An 18050-nucleotide genomic window follows, 5' to 3' on the forward strand; every position below is an offset into this window, starting at 1 on the left:
CAAAGGCAGTGCCTTTTATGATCACGTTATTCGGCCACGAAGCTATTTACGAGAAGCACCGATGGGCTTATAAGCTGGTGTTGGTTACACAGCTCCCACACCGAGATCATCGACCATCTATTCTATAACTCCACCGTCATCGCTGCCAAGAATGACGGCTCCCGATACATCGCAAGAAGCCAAGACGGCCGATCACGGGCATGCGGCCCCCAATACCAATACCAAGACCAGTCTGGTGGATACCTCGGATGCCCTGACCCCGGATCCAGGCACCGAGGACATGTTCAAGGTTGAGCACAACAAATTCGCCTTCAACCCGGGCCAATTATCCAAGCTGCTCAACCCAAAGAGCCTCAACGCCTTTTATGCCCTTGGCGGTATCGATGGCCTAGAGAAGGGCCTGAGGACAGATCGAAATGCCGGTCTCAGTGTTGAAGAGTCGACGCTCGATGGCGAGGTCGCCTTTCACGATGTTGCGCCTGAGGGGACCCCAAGACATGGCACGGCTGGAGATGCTGTCCCAGAGGCCACCACAGAGGCTGCGGTCCATATTCCTCCCCCAGAGGATCCCCATCCCACAGGCGTCTTTTGCGACCGCAAGAAGGTGTTTCGTGATAATCGTCTCCCCGAGAAAAAGACAAAGTCCTTGCTCGAAATCGCCTGGACAACATACAACGACAAAGTTCTTATTCTCCTCACTATCGCTGCCATCATCTCCTTAGCTCTGGGACTGTACCAGACTTTTGGTGGTGACCATAAAGAAGGCGAGCCCAAGGTTGAGTGGGTTGAGGGTGTGGCTATCATAGTTGCTATCGTGTAAGCCAGGCCATCGCCAAGAACTGGGATGCGTTAACTGATGATAACAGTATTGTCGTGCTTGTCGGTACCATCAATGATTGGCATATGCAGCGACAATTCACACGACTCACCAAGAAGACAAATGATCGCATGGTAAATGTTATTCGCTCTGGAAAATCGCAAGAGATATCCATCTCGGATGTCATGGTAGGAGATGTGATGCATCTCGCCACCGGAGACATTGTCCCAGTTGATGGCATCTTCATCCAAGGCAGCGCCGTCAAGTGTGACGAGTCCTCGGCCACGGGAGAGTCTGATCTGCTCAAGAAGTCGCCGGCGGCCGATGTATTCCACGCCATTCAGAAGCTTGACACCAAAGAGGCTGAGAAGCTTGATCCCTTCATCATCTCGGGAAGCAAGGTCAACGAGGGCAACGGAACATTCCTGGTAACCGCGGTTGGTGTCAACTCCAGCTATGGCCGCATCTCGATGGCGTTGCGTACTGAGCAGGAGGACACGCCACTCCAGAAGAAGCTCAACATCCTCGCGGACTGGATCGCCAAGTTCGGTGCTGGCGCTGCCTTGTTGCTCTTCATCGCCCTCTTCATCAAGTTCTGCGCCCATCTCCCAAACAACCACGGCACTCCCTCTGAGAAGGGCCAAGAGTTCATGAAGATCTTTATCGTTTCTGTCACTGTCGTCGTCGTCGCTGTCCCGGAAGGTCTCCCCTTGGCTGTCACCCTGGCACTTAGCTTTGCTACTGTCAAGATGCTTCGTGATAACAATCTTGTCCGTGTCCTCAAGGCCTGCGAGACCATGGGAAATGCCACTACTGTCTGCTCTGACAAGACCGGAACTCTCACCCAGAACAAGATGACAGTTGTCGCCACTACTCTCGGCAAGAGCACCAGCTTCGGTGGTACTAATGCTCCCATGGACAAGTCGTTGAAGATCGACCAAGATGCCATCACCATCCCCAATGTGTCGGAATCCGAGTTTGCCAACGGGCTCAGCCAGCAGGTCAAGGAAATCCTCACACAGTCCAATGTGCTCAACTCGACCGCCTTCGAAGGCGAGCAGGATGGTGTCAAGACCTTTATCGGATCAAAGACAGAGGTTGCTCTTCTGACCTTTTGTCGAGACCAGCTTGGAGCAGGCCCTGTTCAAGAGATTAGGGCCTCTGCCCAGGTGGTCCAAACGATCCCCTTCGACAGCAAGTACAAGTACAGTGCCATCGTGGTCAAGCTGGCCAATGGAAAGTACAGAGTGTACGCCAAAGGTGCTTCTGAGATTCTCCTCGAGAAGTGCAGCAAGACCCTAGAAAACGTGTCTCAAGGCGAGCCGACCACAGCCCTCCTGACAGACGCAGATCGTAACATGTTCAACCTGATCATCAGCTCCTATGCTGGGCAGACGCTCCGGACCATCGGCTCTTCATACCGAGATTTTGAGTCCTGGCCACCCGAGGGAGCAGTATCCAAGGAAAACCCCAGCCAGGCCGACTTCAACGCTGTTCACAAGGACATGACCCTCATTGGCATCTATGGTATCAAAGACCCTCTGCGACCGACCGTGATCGATGCCCTCAAGGACTGCCGCCGTGCCGGCGTGTTTGTGAGAATGGTCACTGGCGACAACATCCAGACGGCCTCTGCTATCGCTTCTGAATGTGGCATCTTCCGCCCCGACGAGGGTGGAATTGCGATGGAAGGCCCAGACTTCCGTAGACTTCCACCCGAGGAGCTCAAGCAGAAGGTCAAGCACCTTCAGGTCCTCGCTCGCTCAAGTCCTGAGGATAAGAGGATTCTGGTCCGTACTCTAAAGGAGCTTGGAGAGACTGTCGCTGTCACTGGCGATGGAACCAACGACGCTCCCGCACTGAAGATGGCGGATATTGGTTTTTCGATGGGTATTGCTGGCACTGAGGTTGCCAAGGAGGCATCCTCTATCATCCTGCTTGATGACAAGTGAGTGAACCGTCTCTGGAGATTTGCAATGACTTGAATACTGACAATATTTAGTTTTGCATCCATCGTCAAGGGTCTCATGTGGGGTCGTGCTGTCAACGATTCAGTCAAGAAGTTCCTCCAGGTAGGCTTGATATCCCAACAAGTTTCGACTTGGCTAACTGGGTGACGTCTAGTTCCAATTGACCGTCAACGTCACAGCTGTGGTCTTGACTTTCGTCTCGGCAGTGGCAAGCAGCAAGCAAGAGTCTGTCCTGAATGCTGTGCAACTGCTCTGGGTCAATCTCATCATGGACACCTTTGCAGCACTTGCTCTGGCAACGGATCCTCCCACTCGTAGTGTTCTCGACAGGAAGCCTGATCGAAAGTCTGCCCCACTCATCACCTTGAGAATGTCCAAAATGATCATCGGCCAGGCCATTTGCCAGCTTGCCATCACCTTTGTTCTGAACTTTGGTGGTAAGAAACTTCTTGGCTGGTACGATGACTCCGAGCATGACGCCAAGGCTCTGAAGACCCTCGTCTTCAATACCTTTGTTTGGCTGCAAATTTTCAACGAAATCAAGTAAGTTGTCCAACGCCTGGATGAGGCTTTACACTCGCTGACTGAAGCCTATAGCAACCGCCGATTGGACAACAAGTTGAACATCTTTGAAGGCCTTCACCGCAACATCTTCTTTATCATTATCAACATCATCATGGTTGGAGGCCAGGTGCTTATCATCTTTGTCGGTGATCAGGCCTTCGAGATTGTGCGCCTAAACGGCAGGGAATGGGGTCTTTCGATCGGACTCGGAGCCATCTCTCTGCCCTGGGGTGCACTCATTAGACTTTGCCCTGACGAGTGGGTTGCCGCTTGTCTCCCTGGCTTCATCCACAGGAGGTGGCTGGCCCCTCCTGCTGAAGAGCTGGCATCTGAAAAGTCTCTTGATTCCGACGATGATGACTTTGCGCGACCGCCGCTGCGTGTCATGAGCTCCATCCGTGGACCTCGCGTACAGCAACACATTGGTTTCCGAGAGAGAATGCGTAGGTACAAGGAGAAGACCCAGGAGAAGGCGCAGGAGACAAAAGAAAAGACGAAGGAGGTGAAGGACAAGGCGAAAGGAGCTGAGTCTGAAGTTGCTGAGAAGTAGATCAAGGCAAGAGCCTTGAAAACATAACTAGACTAGCTTCTCTCGCGAGGGAACCATTAATAAGTTTAATCTTCCCATGGAGATATTGTTTTGATTCTGAAGTGAGCGTGACACCTCGGAGCGATGTGTAACTCTTGGCTTTAAGTAGCAGTTTCGAGCAAAGCCATGTAGACGGAAAGAGTTCTGTTTACATAGTCGTTTTCGCCTCAAGTCGATTGGTTTTATGATTCTCATCAAAGATGAAGAATTGAAATGTAAGTTGATGTTGATGGCAATAACTTCGAGTTGAGGTTGAATGCTCAAGAGCCGAGAGAAAAGTGGGGCTCGGAATCGCTGGTGAAGGCAGCCAATCAGGAGCGACCTAAAGCTGTCCCCGGAACTTCGCGAATTTCCTGGCCTGACAATCTCTAGACCCTCTCCAACCTTCAACCGAAGCCTCAAATTGCCGGTCGCAGACGTCCATCACCCACTTGAAGTCGTGTCCCAGACGCTCAATTGCGCTCGATATCCAAGATGGTAAGTGCCTCGCACCCTTTCAGCCCCCTCCTCCGAGCGTACCGGCTAATCGCGCACCCTCACAGGCCATCACCAGCACCCTCTACAGGCAAGTCCACCGACGACGAGACGACGAGACCGACAACGCCCGATGCTAATACGAATTGCTTCACAGGAGCCTGTTCTCCACCAACTACCTTATGCTCGCGACCGTCTTCACTGCCGGCTTCGCCTGGGAGGTGTAAGGACTGCTCTCCGCCCGCCGCCGGGCCAGCGGGAACGAGATGCTGATTGCGATACAGGGGCTTCAACAACGTCATGGACAAGGTTTGGGACAACCACAACCGAGGCGTACGTCTTGTATCACGGCAAATATGAGAGAGATTTGGGTTGCTAACAGTGGCTGCAGCGACAATGGAAGGACATCCGACACAAGTTCATCGAGGGCGGCGACGAGGATGAGGAATAAAGAGAGGCCGACCGACGACGTGATTACCCATCGAGCAACGGGCGAGGGATTGATTCTGTGCCAGTAGCCGTGTACAAATTAGAGGAGAATTAGAGGCAGGATTTCACACATCAACGTTTCCCTATGTCCTGGATGGCATTCCCGCTTCCTTTCCATCCCAGGCTGTCTTTGGAGGCCGTGGGAGATTGGCCAGGCCACTGTTATGAGCGGCGTCTCCAATGTCGCCTCCCGCCCGTGTCAAAACATGCATCCCGTCCATTGAATGAAACTCGTTTTGTCTGACTCATCAATGCCGCCTGTGGCAATCATTGCTTTCGCCTTTCATCTGCCGTCCATGTTGCAGGAAAAAGAGGGCCACGCAAGTCTCTGAGGCATTCAAGGTCGCAACTGACGTCGGCAGCCCTGCAACCTGGAACCGGCACCTGAGGGGCAAGACCTGCCACGCCAAACACGCAGGCAAGCAACCGTTCCATCACACCTCGAGCCTCAGGATACAAGCCTGTGAATGTGGGCTTTAACCTCCATCCATCCAAGCTGAATAAGCCCAGCCCGCCCGTCTCGAGCACACTCCAACATCGACCCGGATTTTTAATCCATTGATTTGATTCATTCGCCTCTTGGCACGCATCTTGAGAATAGTACAGCTGTCTTTTGCTTCTGCACAGGATTTTGAGCGCTGACTCGACCGTTAGTTATCGCTTGCGGCAGCTTTCAGCTGTTCCACCGACCTTTCTCCAATATTTGCGGATCCCCCACTTCCATTGCTATTACTATCTATCTGCCTGCCTGACGACATCGCCGACACCGCAACCGCCTCTCTTCTTGCTTCCCCATTTCACCTCACCCAACCCGAAAAGGCCTACCATGAAGTTGGTCTGACCATGGATCACAACATGTCGACGCAGGAGCAGCAGCTCTGCCAGTTCTTGGCGGGGCTGCCCGCCCACTTCAACTATCGATACACCGAGGAGGCCTCGCGGGAGCTGCTGCGGAGCTTGTTTTGGTCTCTGGCGGGCGGCAGCAGCGAATACATGCGCCTGCTCTTCCCCGAGGGCAGGCCTGGGGATACCCTCAAACTGAGTGACGCCCAGGGTGCTGTCGAGGGTGCCGAATACACCGAGGCTGCGCGGGGGAAACGATGCGGGCACATCTTCAAGCCTGGCGAGGCGAACTACACATGCCGGACCTGCGGCACCGACGAGACCTGCTGCCTGTGTGCACGCTGCTTCGATTCGACCGATCACACCGGGCACATGGTTCGGATACAGATTTCTGTGGGAAACAGCGGCTGCTGCGATTGCGGAGACGACGAGGCCTGGCGGAATCCCATGTTCTGCACCATCCACTCCGACCTGCAGGCGGGCGCCGATAAAGGGAAGGGAAAGGAGGCAGCTGGCCTGCCCGAGGATCTCGTGGCGAACCTACAGATGACCATCGGCCGGGTCTTTGACTATATCTGCGACGTCATCTCTTGCTCACCGGAGCAGCTACGCCAAGCCAAGACTGAGGAGTCGATACTCGAGGATGAACAGTCTTCACGTCTGTCCTCACACTACTATGGCCCAGACGCCGAGCCGTGCAACGAGTTTGCGCTTATCCTGTGGAACGACGAGAAGCACACCGTTCAGGAGGTGCAGGACCAGGTCGCAAGGGCCTGCCGCAAGAGCCGGAGGGCTGCAGCCGAGAATGCTTGGGAGACGGATGCCATAGGACGGAGCATCTTGACATATTCATCCGAGATTGACCGACTCCTACACATGGCGACTATAATGGAGGCGATAAGAGTAACGGTCACGATTCGATCTGCAAGAGATACTTTTCGAGAGCAGATGTGTGGAACCCTCGTGGAATGGCTGAGTGACATCTCCGGCTGCACCGTCGGCCATGATACTCACATTCTTCGTCGCACCGTCTGCGAGGAGGTCATGAAGCCATGGCGTCAGGGCAGCGCGGCAACTCATACGCTGGGCCTTATCGACGATGAGGAGGAGGATGACCAGGCAGTTGCGAACCGACGCCGGTTCGACGGCATGAATGCGCGTTTCATCTTGGCCTTGCAAGCTGCTGCTGGAGGCAATGGTCTTCAAATAGAAATTGACGACGACGACGACGACGACGATGATGACGAAGACGACGATCTCGACGCCGACATGGACGACCAAGGCCATCATTCGCCGTCCAGTTCCGTGGCTGGGGGTGACGAAGATGAAGATGACGATGTGATGATGGTAGATCGAGGAGAAGTTGGAGATCTTGGCGTCAACTGGAGAGACAACGACCAGGCTCTGGAAGAAGACGAGGCCACCATGGCTGGATATCCTCCCCCTCCTCCACCTCCCCCTGCTCAGGCCCAGGCCCAGGGGCAGACTCAGGGGCAGACTCAGACTCGTACTACAACGCGAGATAGAGAAGCGACACCCTCCGACTCGGATACGGCCGAGCCCCTCGTTGCACCCTCGATCTACGCCAAAGCAAATGCCGAAATCCCAAAGACGCCTGGCAAGACCGAGAAACTGACAGCTCGACCTGGACGCTACTGGATCGAGACACCCACAATTTACACACAGCGTGAGAATGTGCCCCCGGCCGAGGATGTCTTTCGACGTGTCCGTCTCGACTGGCTTCTAGTTTTCGATCTGCGCATGTGGAAGAAAGTTAGGAATGATCTTCGGGCCCTATACATATCCACTGTTGTCCAGATTCCCGAGTTCAAGCGAGTGTTGGCTCTCAGATTCGCGAGCTTGTACACGATTCTGGCTCAGCTCTACCTGGTTGGAGACCGAGAACCGGACCACTCTATCATCAACCTCTCTCTTCAGATGCTGACGACTCCCTCAATCACCGCCGAGGTTGTTGAACGCGGAAACTTCATGACCAGCCTGCTGGCGATTCTCTACACCTTCCTAACAACGCGTCAAGTCGGACACCCCTGGGATGTGTCTCCTGACGCCGTCCTCGCCTTCGAGAGTGGCTCTGTTACCAACAGGCGAATGTATCATTTCTACCAGGACTTGAAGTACTTGTTTGGTGCGCCTCATGTCCAAGAGCGCGTGCGATGCGAGCCCCGGTACCTCATGCAGTTCCTTGATCTTGTCAAGCTTCACCAGTGCATTGGCCCCAATGTTCGAGCGGTGGTCGAGCATGTGGAATATGAGGCCGATTCATGGATTACTGCCTCGCTTGTGACGAGACAGATCAACCTGCAGGCTCGAAACCTCGCCGAGGCATTCCGCAACTGCCCATCTGACGAGATCCATTACCTCCAACGAGCCATCCGCTTCACAGCAAAGACGGTGATCCTCAACTCGATCGGTGCAGAACGCCACCGGTTCAAGCAAGGTGAAATCAAGGATGAGGTTCAGTTCAAGAATCTCAGCGACTTTGAGTTCGATACCGAGGCTGCTTCTTATGACGTGGTCAAGTTTGTCGTCGAGAAGGATGCCATTAGCTTCCATCACGCCCTTCACTACACCCTGTCCTGGCTCATTGAGTGCGGACGATCGCTTCCTGCCTCTACCATGAGAACTCTGATGAGCTTCACGCAGCAGGAGCTCAAGTCCAAACCCAAGTTGATGGGCAGGCCTCAGGTGCCAAGAAAAGACTTCACCTCTGAGGACTATCTCATTGCAGCCTTCGATTTCCCTCTCCGTGTATGTGCCTGGCTTGCTCAGATCAAGGCCAATATGTGGGTTAGAAACGGAATCAGCCTACGGCACCAAGCAAGCACATACCGCGGCGTTGGTCAACGAGATGTTTCGCACCACCGAGACATATTCCTTCTGCAAACTGCCTTGGTGGTCTGCAACCCCAGCCGTGTTCTCGCGTCGATTATCGACCGCTTCGGAATGGAGAGTTGGGTCAAGGGCTTGTTTGAGCTCAAGTCGGAGGCTCAGGATGACGCTCAACACCTGGACGTGGTGGAAGACATGATCCACCTCCTGATTGTCCTTCTCAGTGATCGTACCTCGTTAATATCGTCTGAGGACGAGACCAAGTCCAGGCTTCTAGCCATGCGCCGGGACATCACTCATGTCCTGTGCTTTAAGCCCCTGTCATTCAATGAGATCTGCAACAAGCTCCCCGAGAAGTATCAGGAGCAGGAAGATTTTCATCGAGTCTTGGATGAAATGGCTACATTTAAGCCGCCCGAGGGTGTTTCTGATGTTGGCACATTTGAGTTGCGTCCCGAGTTCATTGAGGAGATCGATCCTTACATCGCGCACTACAACAAGAACCAGCGAGAGGAATCCGAAATGGCGTATCGAAAGAAGATGGCCAAGAGGACAGGAAAGACAGCCGAAGAGATTGTGTATGAGCCCAAGGCTCGAACAGTTCCATCGGGCTTGTTCGAGAACCTGGGCGCCTTCACCAGCACAGGCATGTTTGCCCAGGTCATCTACTACTCGCTCCTCTACCCCCTAGTGGCCAACAAGTTTACCCCTTCGGTTCCATTCACCCGGCTAGAGACTTTCCTACAGGTGGTTCTGCATCTCATCCTGATTGCCATTCTGGAGGACAAGACGAGTGACGATGACATGAGCGAGGAGTCGACAAAGTCGTTCGTCTACATTGCTCTTACCAAGTTTGGCCGCAGCAACTTTATGCCCGAGGCACAAAGTTCCAGAACTATCGTGTCCCTCTTGAACATAATGTCTACCAAGGACGAGTTCAAGGCGGTTCATCCCAAGATTGCACTCGTTCTCAAACGATTGCGACAGAAGCGCCCCCGTACCTTCGAGACAGCGTACGTCAACCTCGGGGTCTCGGTTGATCGCATCAACACGGCCTCACCAGCAAACACTTCTGCTGAGGAGGAGCGGGAGAGGAGAAAGAAGGCGGCGCTAAGTCGCCAGGCCAAGGTCATGGCGCAGTTCCAGCAGCAACAGAAGAGCTTCATGGAGAACCAGGCAGCGTTCGACTGGGGTTCGGACCTGGATGAAGATGAAGAGGAAGAAGAGCAGACAGAAGACCGGAAACACAACTGGAAATATCCCGTTGGAACTTGCATATTGTGCCAGGAAGAGCCAGACGACCGACACCTCTACGGAACGTTTGCCCTTTTCAACGAGAGCCGGATCCTTCGGCAGACAGACTTCCAGGACCCCGACTTTGTCCGCGAAGCATCACAAACACCTTGCAGTCTCGACCGATCTGCCGAGGAGGTCAGACCATTCGGTATTGCCCATGAAAACAGGAGGATGGTGGAGAAGATCAACGTCCAGGGCGAAACTTTCCTCGCGGAACGACAAACTATTGGTAAAGGATTCCCGTCCAACGTCTGTCTTCCAGGTCCCGTAGCCAGCGGTTGTGGGCATATGATGCACTACCGCTGCTTCGAGGTCTACTATGAAGCAACAGTGAGGCGTCACGCGCATCAGATCGCCAGACATCATCCTGAGGACACCCGTCGGAATGAGTTTGTGTGCCCTCTATGCAAGGCGCTTGGAAACGCATTCGTGCCCATCATCTGGAAGGGGATAGACGAGTCGTACCCAGGCTACCTTCAGTCTCAAGGCCCCTTTGAGGACTTCCTGGAGAAGCAGATGGGCTCCGCTTACTGGATCGGCGGAAGCAAAGCGCCCGAGGATGAGCCATCGTTCCCCGACATGTACACTCCTAGTCTTCCTGGAAGCCTTGTCGAGTCTCTACTACCAGCCCAGACTCAGGCCGAGACTTCATGGGGAAGGGAGGACGCCGAGGCGCAGTCATCAGCCGTGGGCACACCCGTCAGTTACGCATTCTCTGACCTGAATACGCCTGAGCAGAGCCATGCTCAGCCAGCTGCTACGGATGGCAACCAGTTGATGGTAGAGCTGCTAGCAGCATATCGTCGACTGCGAAACACTCTTCGCATGAACGGCCTCCGCACCAGTCACATCATCGACTCCAAGGGCGACAACGCTGGCGAGCTCTGCGCCAGTGATACACTAGTCAAGACCGTGGGCTTCACCATCTCTTCCGTGGAAGTCCAGCAGCGAGGAGTGGAAGCTCAACCGGGCATGAGCCTTTTGGAAAAGATTCCTGAGCACATTCTCACACACTTGCGAGTCTTGTCAGAGACAGTTTCGTCGTACATTGCGGTCGGGGCACAGAATAGTGGAGCTGAGAGCAAGATTGATGCCGAGTTCAAGAAGGATAGCGAGAGACAACATTGCCAGCTCTTCATGTCACGGTACTTTGGAACCGGCACGCCGTATGCTCGACGGCCATTGGATGTATATCCGCCTCTGCTGAGCATGGATTCGTTCTTGTTCTTGGTCGAGTGCTCGTACGGGCTGGTACCGGCACAGAAAGCCGAGATCTCGCACGTTCTCCGACTGTGCTACCTGGCGGAGCTTGTGAAGCTCGTATATCATATGGGCCGAAACATTCCTGTTGCCAGCTGGGTTGGCAATCTCACCAACAGGCAAACTCAAGATCCAGCCATCAACAACTTTGCCGACTTTGCCCTCGCCGTAACCAAGTGCGGCCTCGAGTTCCATGCAGCGCAGTTCCCGGAGGGCGTCGAGTTTGGCGAAAACCGAGGGTTCCAGCAGCCTGGCGTGGATACGCTGGAGAGTTGGTACACGTTTGCAAAGAAGTACGCACTCACGTTCCTGAGGAAGAGTCTCATCTTCCTTTACGTCAAGTACGGCGTGGACTTCAACAGCCACATCTCGCCAGCGCCGGAGGCGGATGAGCTAGAGCGCCTGACTGAGAGTCTCCGCGTTCCCAGCTTTGACGAGATGTGTGCCGCCATCACAGACAACGCGGCTGCTTGCGGCTGGCCCCAGACGACGTCATCTCTTGTGTCGGGATGGGTCAAGCATCAGGTCATGTGGCCAGGCGACAGCAGTGACATGCCTCGGTCAGCCATGATGAGCCATCCTGGTATATTCGAGCTTATTGGCCTACCCAAGAACTACGACGCCCTCATTGACGAGGCGACGAGGCGGAAGTGCCCGACGACAGGCAAGGAACTCGCGGATCCCGTCATCTGTCTCTTCTGCGGCGAGCTCTCGTGCAGCCAGGGCACATGCTGCCAAAAGACAGACACCTCTTCTGACCGTATAGAGTACACCAAGATTGGTGGCGCGCAGCAACATATGCGCAGGTGAGTATCACTTGATCTGATGATTTACAGAGCAGATTACTGACTGGATATTCCAGGTGTCAACGAAACATTGGAGTTTTCCTCAACGTGCGCAAGTGTTCGATAGTGTACCTCTTCCGTCTGTCGGGGTCCTTCACACCAGCACCATACATCGACAAGTATGGAGAGACGGATCCGCAGCTGCGTCATGGGCGACAGCTCTTCCTCAACCAGAAGCGATATGACTCGATGATACGCAACACGGTGCTCAACCATGGGGTGCCGAGCTTGATCAGCCGGAAGTTGGAGGCGGAGATCAACAATGGCGGATGGGATACTCTGTAGTGAATGGTGGAGAGACATCGAGGGTAGCATTTATGAACTTGCATTGACACGGGGTTTACGGGATTACGATTACTGTCTGGTCAAGGTGTAAGGTTGCGTTTTTGTTTGTCGAATCTTAGCTACCTAGCATGGAGAGGGCTTTCCAGTATCTATAGAGACGAGGCATTTACACAGTTTATTAGTGATGGCAATTACTACGATTGAAACCAACTTGTATAGATTGTCCGGAGTCTGAGAAGAGGTATAGTAGTGTCGTCAATACAGTGTGTATTGTGATACACACTGTAGGCGGGTCACTAATTCCGGCCAATCACGTCAAGCGAATGCCGCGGCGCGTCTCGACCGTGGCTCAAGCCTTGTTCTTGCTGGAAAGAACGACGGAAAGCAGAACCAACGAGGGCAGGAGCGCAAAAATAACACAGACACTTTCACGCAAACCTCCAATCCCACCCCCTTTGAGCCTCATTTTGGCTGGCCCTCCCTCCCTCAACTTCCCTTTCCCGCCTTGCACGCACGCACAAACAAAGGCTCCTTCCCTGTGACACTCGATAGACGGACGGGTGGATGCCGCATCGTCACTGCAGCGAGTGAGTGAATCATGGCAGGCAGACGTTCAGGTCGCGCTGCCGCCAAGCGGGCTGCGGCTGCTCTAGGTGAGTCTTGAAGTGTTTCGTCGATTTCGCCTTCCAATCCCAACACCATCCACCAACAAACAATCAATCAATCAATCAAAGAAACTTCTGCAAGTGCAAACCTCGACCTCCTTTTGCGCGTCTTGGACGCAACCGTCGCATTCATCATCCTCCACCATCATGGCGCCCCGTCCAAGGATCCGCCTCAAGCTGACGCGCAGTTCCCAACCCGCAGAGAGCACGCCAAAGACGTTTGCCGATATCGAGGACGAGGCCATGCCCGACGCCGACTCGGCCGCTGACGATACGAAGCCTCAGGCGGTTCCCGACCCCGACGACGAAAAGGACGAGGACCACCAGCCCAAGGAGGAGTCTGGCGACGACGATGATGCGGCGGACAAGGACGACGAGTCGGCCAAGGAGCCCACCCCGCCGCCTGTGCCAGTCATTAGAAGAAAGAGGCTCGGTCGCCCACCCAAGAACCGGCCCCCGGACTGGGACAACATGATTACCGTGCCCGCCGACGAGGCCAACACCCCGCGACGCCGCGGCCGCGGTGGATGGCGAGGGCGCGGCGGTCGCAAAGGTGGTCCAGCAGCGCCCAAGGCTGAACAGGTCATTGACGCTGAGGGTACTATCGCCGAGATCGCCAATGACGAGTGTGTGCTGCCCGAGGACCCCGAGGGCGAGACCAAGGTCGACAAGCTGGGCAACCTCCAGGGCGGTCGCGACTACCGCTGTCGCACATTCACTGTGACGGGACGCGGCGAGAGGCTCTACATGCTCTCGACAGAACCGGCGCGATGTGTCGGTTTCAGGGACAGTTACCTCTTCTTCACCAAGCATCGCAAGCTCTACAAGATCATTGTCGACGACGATGAGAAGCGGGATATGATTGAGCGAGATATCATCCCTCACTCGTACAAGGGCCGCTCAATAGGTATCGTAACAGCACGCTCTGTATTCCGTGAGTTCGGCGCCCGCATCATTGTTGGCGGCAAGCGTATCATCGACGACTATAGCGTTGCTCAGGCTCGTGCCGACGGTGTCGTCGAGGGCCAGCTCGCAGACCCTGATGATCACTTTGTCGAGGGGGAGCCGTACAACAAGAACCAATACGTCGCATGGCATGGAGCCAGCGCCGTCTACCACACCAACGCTCCCTCGGTGCCCATCCCCAATGGCAAGGTCGAGTCCAAGAAGCGCAAGGTCAACGTCAATGACATGAACTGGATGCTGGAGCATGCCCGCGAGGCCAGGTACGTTCCTCTGGTTGGCGAATAGCAACACTCTGTCGAGGACTCATCACTAATATGTCTCACCCTAGTACGTTCAATGCCGGCATTAATGCCATAAGAAAGCTCAACAATGCCGGCGTGTACGACATCCACACCAACGTGGTGCAGTACCCAGCAACGATGCAGCCGACGCGCGCCCGCATCGAGCAGGTCGCCCCAGAGGACGAGCAAGCTACCAGGGGCAGCAGCGTGTTCCCTCCTCTCCCCGGCAAGATGGCCCGCAACTTCTACATCGCCGACACTTACTTGGAGACGTCGTCTGCGGGTGTCATCTCGGCCTCAGGGGTGGACGATACGGCCGGATCGGCCGACTTCCTCGCCTCGTTCCAGGGACTGAGCGCAGTATCAGATGAGATCAAGGATCTCCTACCTCCCGAGTGCCGAAAGGCCTTTGATAGCGCTGTGGACAAGGAAGCATCGTGGCGGTCACAATGGGGGCCCGAAAGCGAAAAGATGTCGCGCCGACAGCCCGTCATCGACAAGGCCATTGTACCGTACAGCATGACTTGATGGGAACGCAGGGCGAAGACTCAACTCCCTTTACGACGGGTGGATCTATGTCTGTTATGCAACTGTGCTGTACACAGGTCTTATTACTCTCACGGCTGCTCCCTGGTGTCACGGTCGGCGATTGATGTGTGCTTTTTGGTGGTTATGGATGGGGAATTGAGTGTGCCATGCCATTCTATGCCATGCCATGCCGGGCAGGCTTGGGAGAAGGAAAGCAGGCGTTTGGTGTCATGGATATTGATGTGTTTCTTTTTTTTCTACCTGCACATTTCTGGTGCGGCCTCGCGTTGTTGGGCATTGTGTGTACCGAGCATTAGCGAGGACGTCTCTCTCGGAGACGAAGTGGAATACCATAAGATGTAATTCCGGACGATTTTGTTATGGACATGGGTCTCTCGTCCAGACGATATGTATGTACTGTCGAGGACAAGCAATGTGTGCGTGCGTGTGTGCCCTGATGAGAATCAAAACAAGAAAGACCTCGGTCCTGTTGGGTCTGCTCAACTCGTCGCTTGCGAGCAAGGAGCTGCAGCTTGCCTAGGTTGCCTTGCATTAACCTGTTGCACTCGCGCCGACAGTCTCTAACCGCCGGTAACGCGCCTTCGACAGTTCGGTAGCTCCGAGCCCCGGCTTCGGCCTCTTTGCAACGGGCTACGGACCTTGGCACACGAGAGCAGCCGTCAAGATGGAAAGCGATGCGATGCGAGGGAAGAGGCTTTTTTCCCGCCCCCTCCTCTCGGTCCCCGTCATGATTAGCTTCTTTCTCTGCTCTTCTGTCTCTTCCATTCCGAGGCCCGTGATAGGTACGATCCTGCCCTGCCTCTCTAGTCTCGGGTGGATTTCCATCGTCCATGTCGCCAACCACTTCGCTCTGCTCCGTGGCCCCCGCCTCGCTTGGGCTTGGTCCTCTTTTTCCCTCTTTATTCTGTGTGGCTGGCATTTCCTGTTCCCTCCTCCCACCCCACGCGGATCCGATGGACAGATGGTTGCAGTAGGGCGAGATGATGGTGCAAAGTATTTCACGCAGAAGAAAGAAAAAAAAAATTGTTCAATTCCCCAATACGGGTGTTGGCAGGTGGCGACCCCAGCCAAACTGGAGGTCAAGCCGAGAGAGTTGGAGCTAATGTTGAAGAGAAAGGGCAGACAACCAGAAACCAGGGTCTCGATCGCCGTGTCTGGCGGACGCTTGTGACGCAGGTGCTGATTAGTTGGCATCGACTACATGAGGCACATTGACTTGACCGGTCGGACGTCGCCTTGCAATGGATGATATCCCATGTGCGTGTATTCGTACAGATACCTGCTGTAAGCTGCTGGATCAATGTGCGGTGGTGACGACGACGACATGGTCAGGAATATTGTACAGTACCGTAGATGACGACGCGAGTTGGCCTGTACTGTACTGTGAACTGTAAGTCTTGACTCTTCTGGGGGCGTCTGGCTTGAGCCATGTATCAGAGATATTGCCATCAAGACGTCAGCTCAATCACTCGTGACTGTGTCTATGACTGCGAGTCTGACTGCTGCCTTGGTTACATAACCGACCGTGACGGGTCATGAGTAAGATGAGGACGACATCGCTGCTTGCTTGTCGTCCGTCATGCCTTTCATGATGGGATGCCGACTCCTCCCACGCGGCAGCCACCTCATGGAGTTTGCCAGACACAGCAACCCCCGAACTGCCGAGATGCACCAAGTTACACTGATATTGTACAGTACTGTACATGCGTACGGTTCAGTACACGCATGCAGCGTCGCAGCACCGGCGTCGGGGCACGGGGAGCACGGATCGAAACACCACCCACACTGGCCGTTGTATTGATAATCATGGATGGATGGCATCTCCTGTGCCTGGCAGGCACCCGAGGGCAAAGTCAAATGCGCTGCTCCCGACTAGGCAACGAGTCGGACGCATTCGCCTCCTTCTTCGTCATCTGCGAGCGATCTTCACGGCCGGATGTTGAGTGCTAGATGCACAGGTTGGCGGGTTCCGCCTCCCGGGGGACGGGATCAGTCTCGCCGGTGAACAGTGACGGTACCCCTAAAGTAGGTACGTACAGTACAGTAGCAAACAGCAACGAGCAGGGTTGCTCCGGGCCTGGGGTTCGGATCCTCACAGGAGCCCAGAAATGGCCTGTCGTTGGCTGATCAAAAGACTCATCAAGTCAGGACAACTGCTCGCCAACCACCTGGTGGAACCGCTGTGCTGGTTGCCCTCTCTGGGGATGCACTATGACGCCCAGCCCATCCGATGCCTAGGGACTTGGGCTAGACTCTTCCACACGGCTGGGTTCCATGGGATAGCTTTGGCCGGAAACTGCGGTTTGGGTCACGTATTTGGTGACCCAGTTAACCTCGCTTCACACCCAACTGCACTTCGTCAGTCTGGATCGCAACTTGATACTCTTCCTGCAGTACTCAATAGATGCTCATACATACGCGCCCGCTCATGGTCATATGCATCGCCCACCACACCCAGGTTGGTCTTGGACGCCGGCTACACCTCAATATTGCCCGGGGCGCCAGCTCGATGCCGCTGATTCTTCACCTCGCGGTATAGGGTAGGGACCCGTGTTGGTCGCCATGTGGTTGGTTCAACAGATGATGCGGCGTGTAATACCGGATGGCAGTGGATTGTCATGTTAGGTGGTGCACCAGTATCCGTACGCCGGTAGGGGTTGGGTCCGGTCAGGTTGTCGGACGGCCGAGTCGTGTAAACTCGTGAGGCTGATGAGCAAGACTCTGGTGTTTTCGCTTCCGCCAGGCTCTGTTCACACATGTTCACCATGGACGGATGACCATGTTCCATCGAACCGCTGCTTCCTCACCGCCTCTGCCCATATACACCAGTTCTTTCTGATCAAGTCGCCGCCACAGCATGCCTCAAGATGCGGCTGACACTTCTCGAATGTGAGGCCAGCTGACATGCCAGAATCTCTACCCTGCATGCCGTACAGGTGGTACGGGGTTTGAACACGGCCGAAGGAGTTGGCCGTGCGGCCGGATTTCTTTCTTTCCTTTTTTTTTTTTTTTTTTTTTTTTTCTCTCTAACGATCGACGCTAACCCCAAAACAAAGGGAGAGGAAGCCAAACCACTTCATCTGTTTCGTGGATGTTGAGTTGGCAGAAATAACTCGGCTGCACGTCACGGCTGGGGGATGAGTAGCATGGCGCTTAGGCGATGAGGGGTTGACTCCATTGTGATCCATCACAGCAAAGCCCATGGGTTCGCCCCCACGAATATCAAATGCTTGGCTGCCATCCAGCGGTAGAGGTCGGGCCCTGGAAAACACAAGTACCATCACGCGAGTGAGAAGGCGCTTGTTGC

At 54.7% G+C, this 18050-nt stretch overlaps 4 protein-coding genes across 4 annotated transcripts; all 4 read left to right on the top strand.

The window, feature by feature from the left end:
* Positions 1-151: 151 nt before the first annotated feature.
* On the top strand, positions 152-3901 carry NCS57_00064200 (Calcium-transporting ATPase; the record flags this gene model as incomplete). The annotated part of the gene is made up of 5 exons (XM_053050725.1): positions 152-816; positions 867-2765; positions 2820-2889; positions 2942-3330; positions 3385-3901. The coding sequence occupies 5 exons, from the start codon at positions 152-154 to the stop codon at positions 3899-3901; spliced, it is 3540 nt and encodes a 1179-aa protein (XP_052919240.1).
* Positions 3902-4414: 513 nt separating this feature from the next.
* Positions 4415-4865, top strand: NCS57_00064300 (Complex III subunit 9; the record flags this gene model as incomplete). The annotated part of the gene is made up of 5 exons (XM_053050726.1): positions 4415-4417; positions 4483-4505; positions 4572-4637; positions 4699-4747; positions 4806-4865. The coding sequence occupies 5 exons, from the start codon at positions 4415-4417 to the stop codon at positions 4863-4865; spliced, it is 201 nt and encodes a 66-aa protein (XP_052919241.1).
* Positions 4866-5746: 881 nt separating this feature from the next.
* Positions 5747-12282, top strand: NCS57_00064400 (E3 ubiquitin-protein ligase; the record flags this gene model as incomplete). Its single annotated transcript, XM_053050727.1, has 2 exons — positions 5747-11958; positions 12015-12282. The coding sequence occupies 2 exons, from the start codon at positions 5747-5749 to the stop codon at positions 12280-12282; spliced, it is 6480 nt and encodes a 2159-aa protein (XP_052919242.1).
* Positions 12283-13094: 812 nt separating this feature from the next.
* Positions 13095-14722, top strand: NCS57_00064500 (uncharacterized protein; the record flags this gene model as incomplete). Its single annotated transcript, XM_053050728.1, has 2 exons — positions 13095-14173; positions 14242-14722. 2 exons carry the CDS (start codon positions 13095-13097, stop codon positions 14720-14722), a joined length of 1560 nt encoding a protein of 519 aa, XP_052919243.1.
* Between the last annotated feature and the right edge of the window lie 3328 nt (positions 14723-18050).

The sequence above is a fragment of the Fusarium keratoplasticum genome, chromosome 1, assembly GCF_025433545.1.
Source record: "Fusarium keratoplasticum isolate Fu6.1 chromosome 1, whole genome shotgun sequence".
Taxonomy (NCBI): domain Eukaryota; kingdom Fungi; phylum Ascomycota; class Sordariomycetes; order Hypocreales; family Nectriaceae; genus Fusarium; species Fusarium keratoplasticum.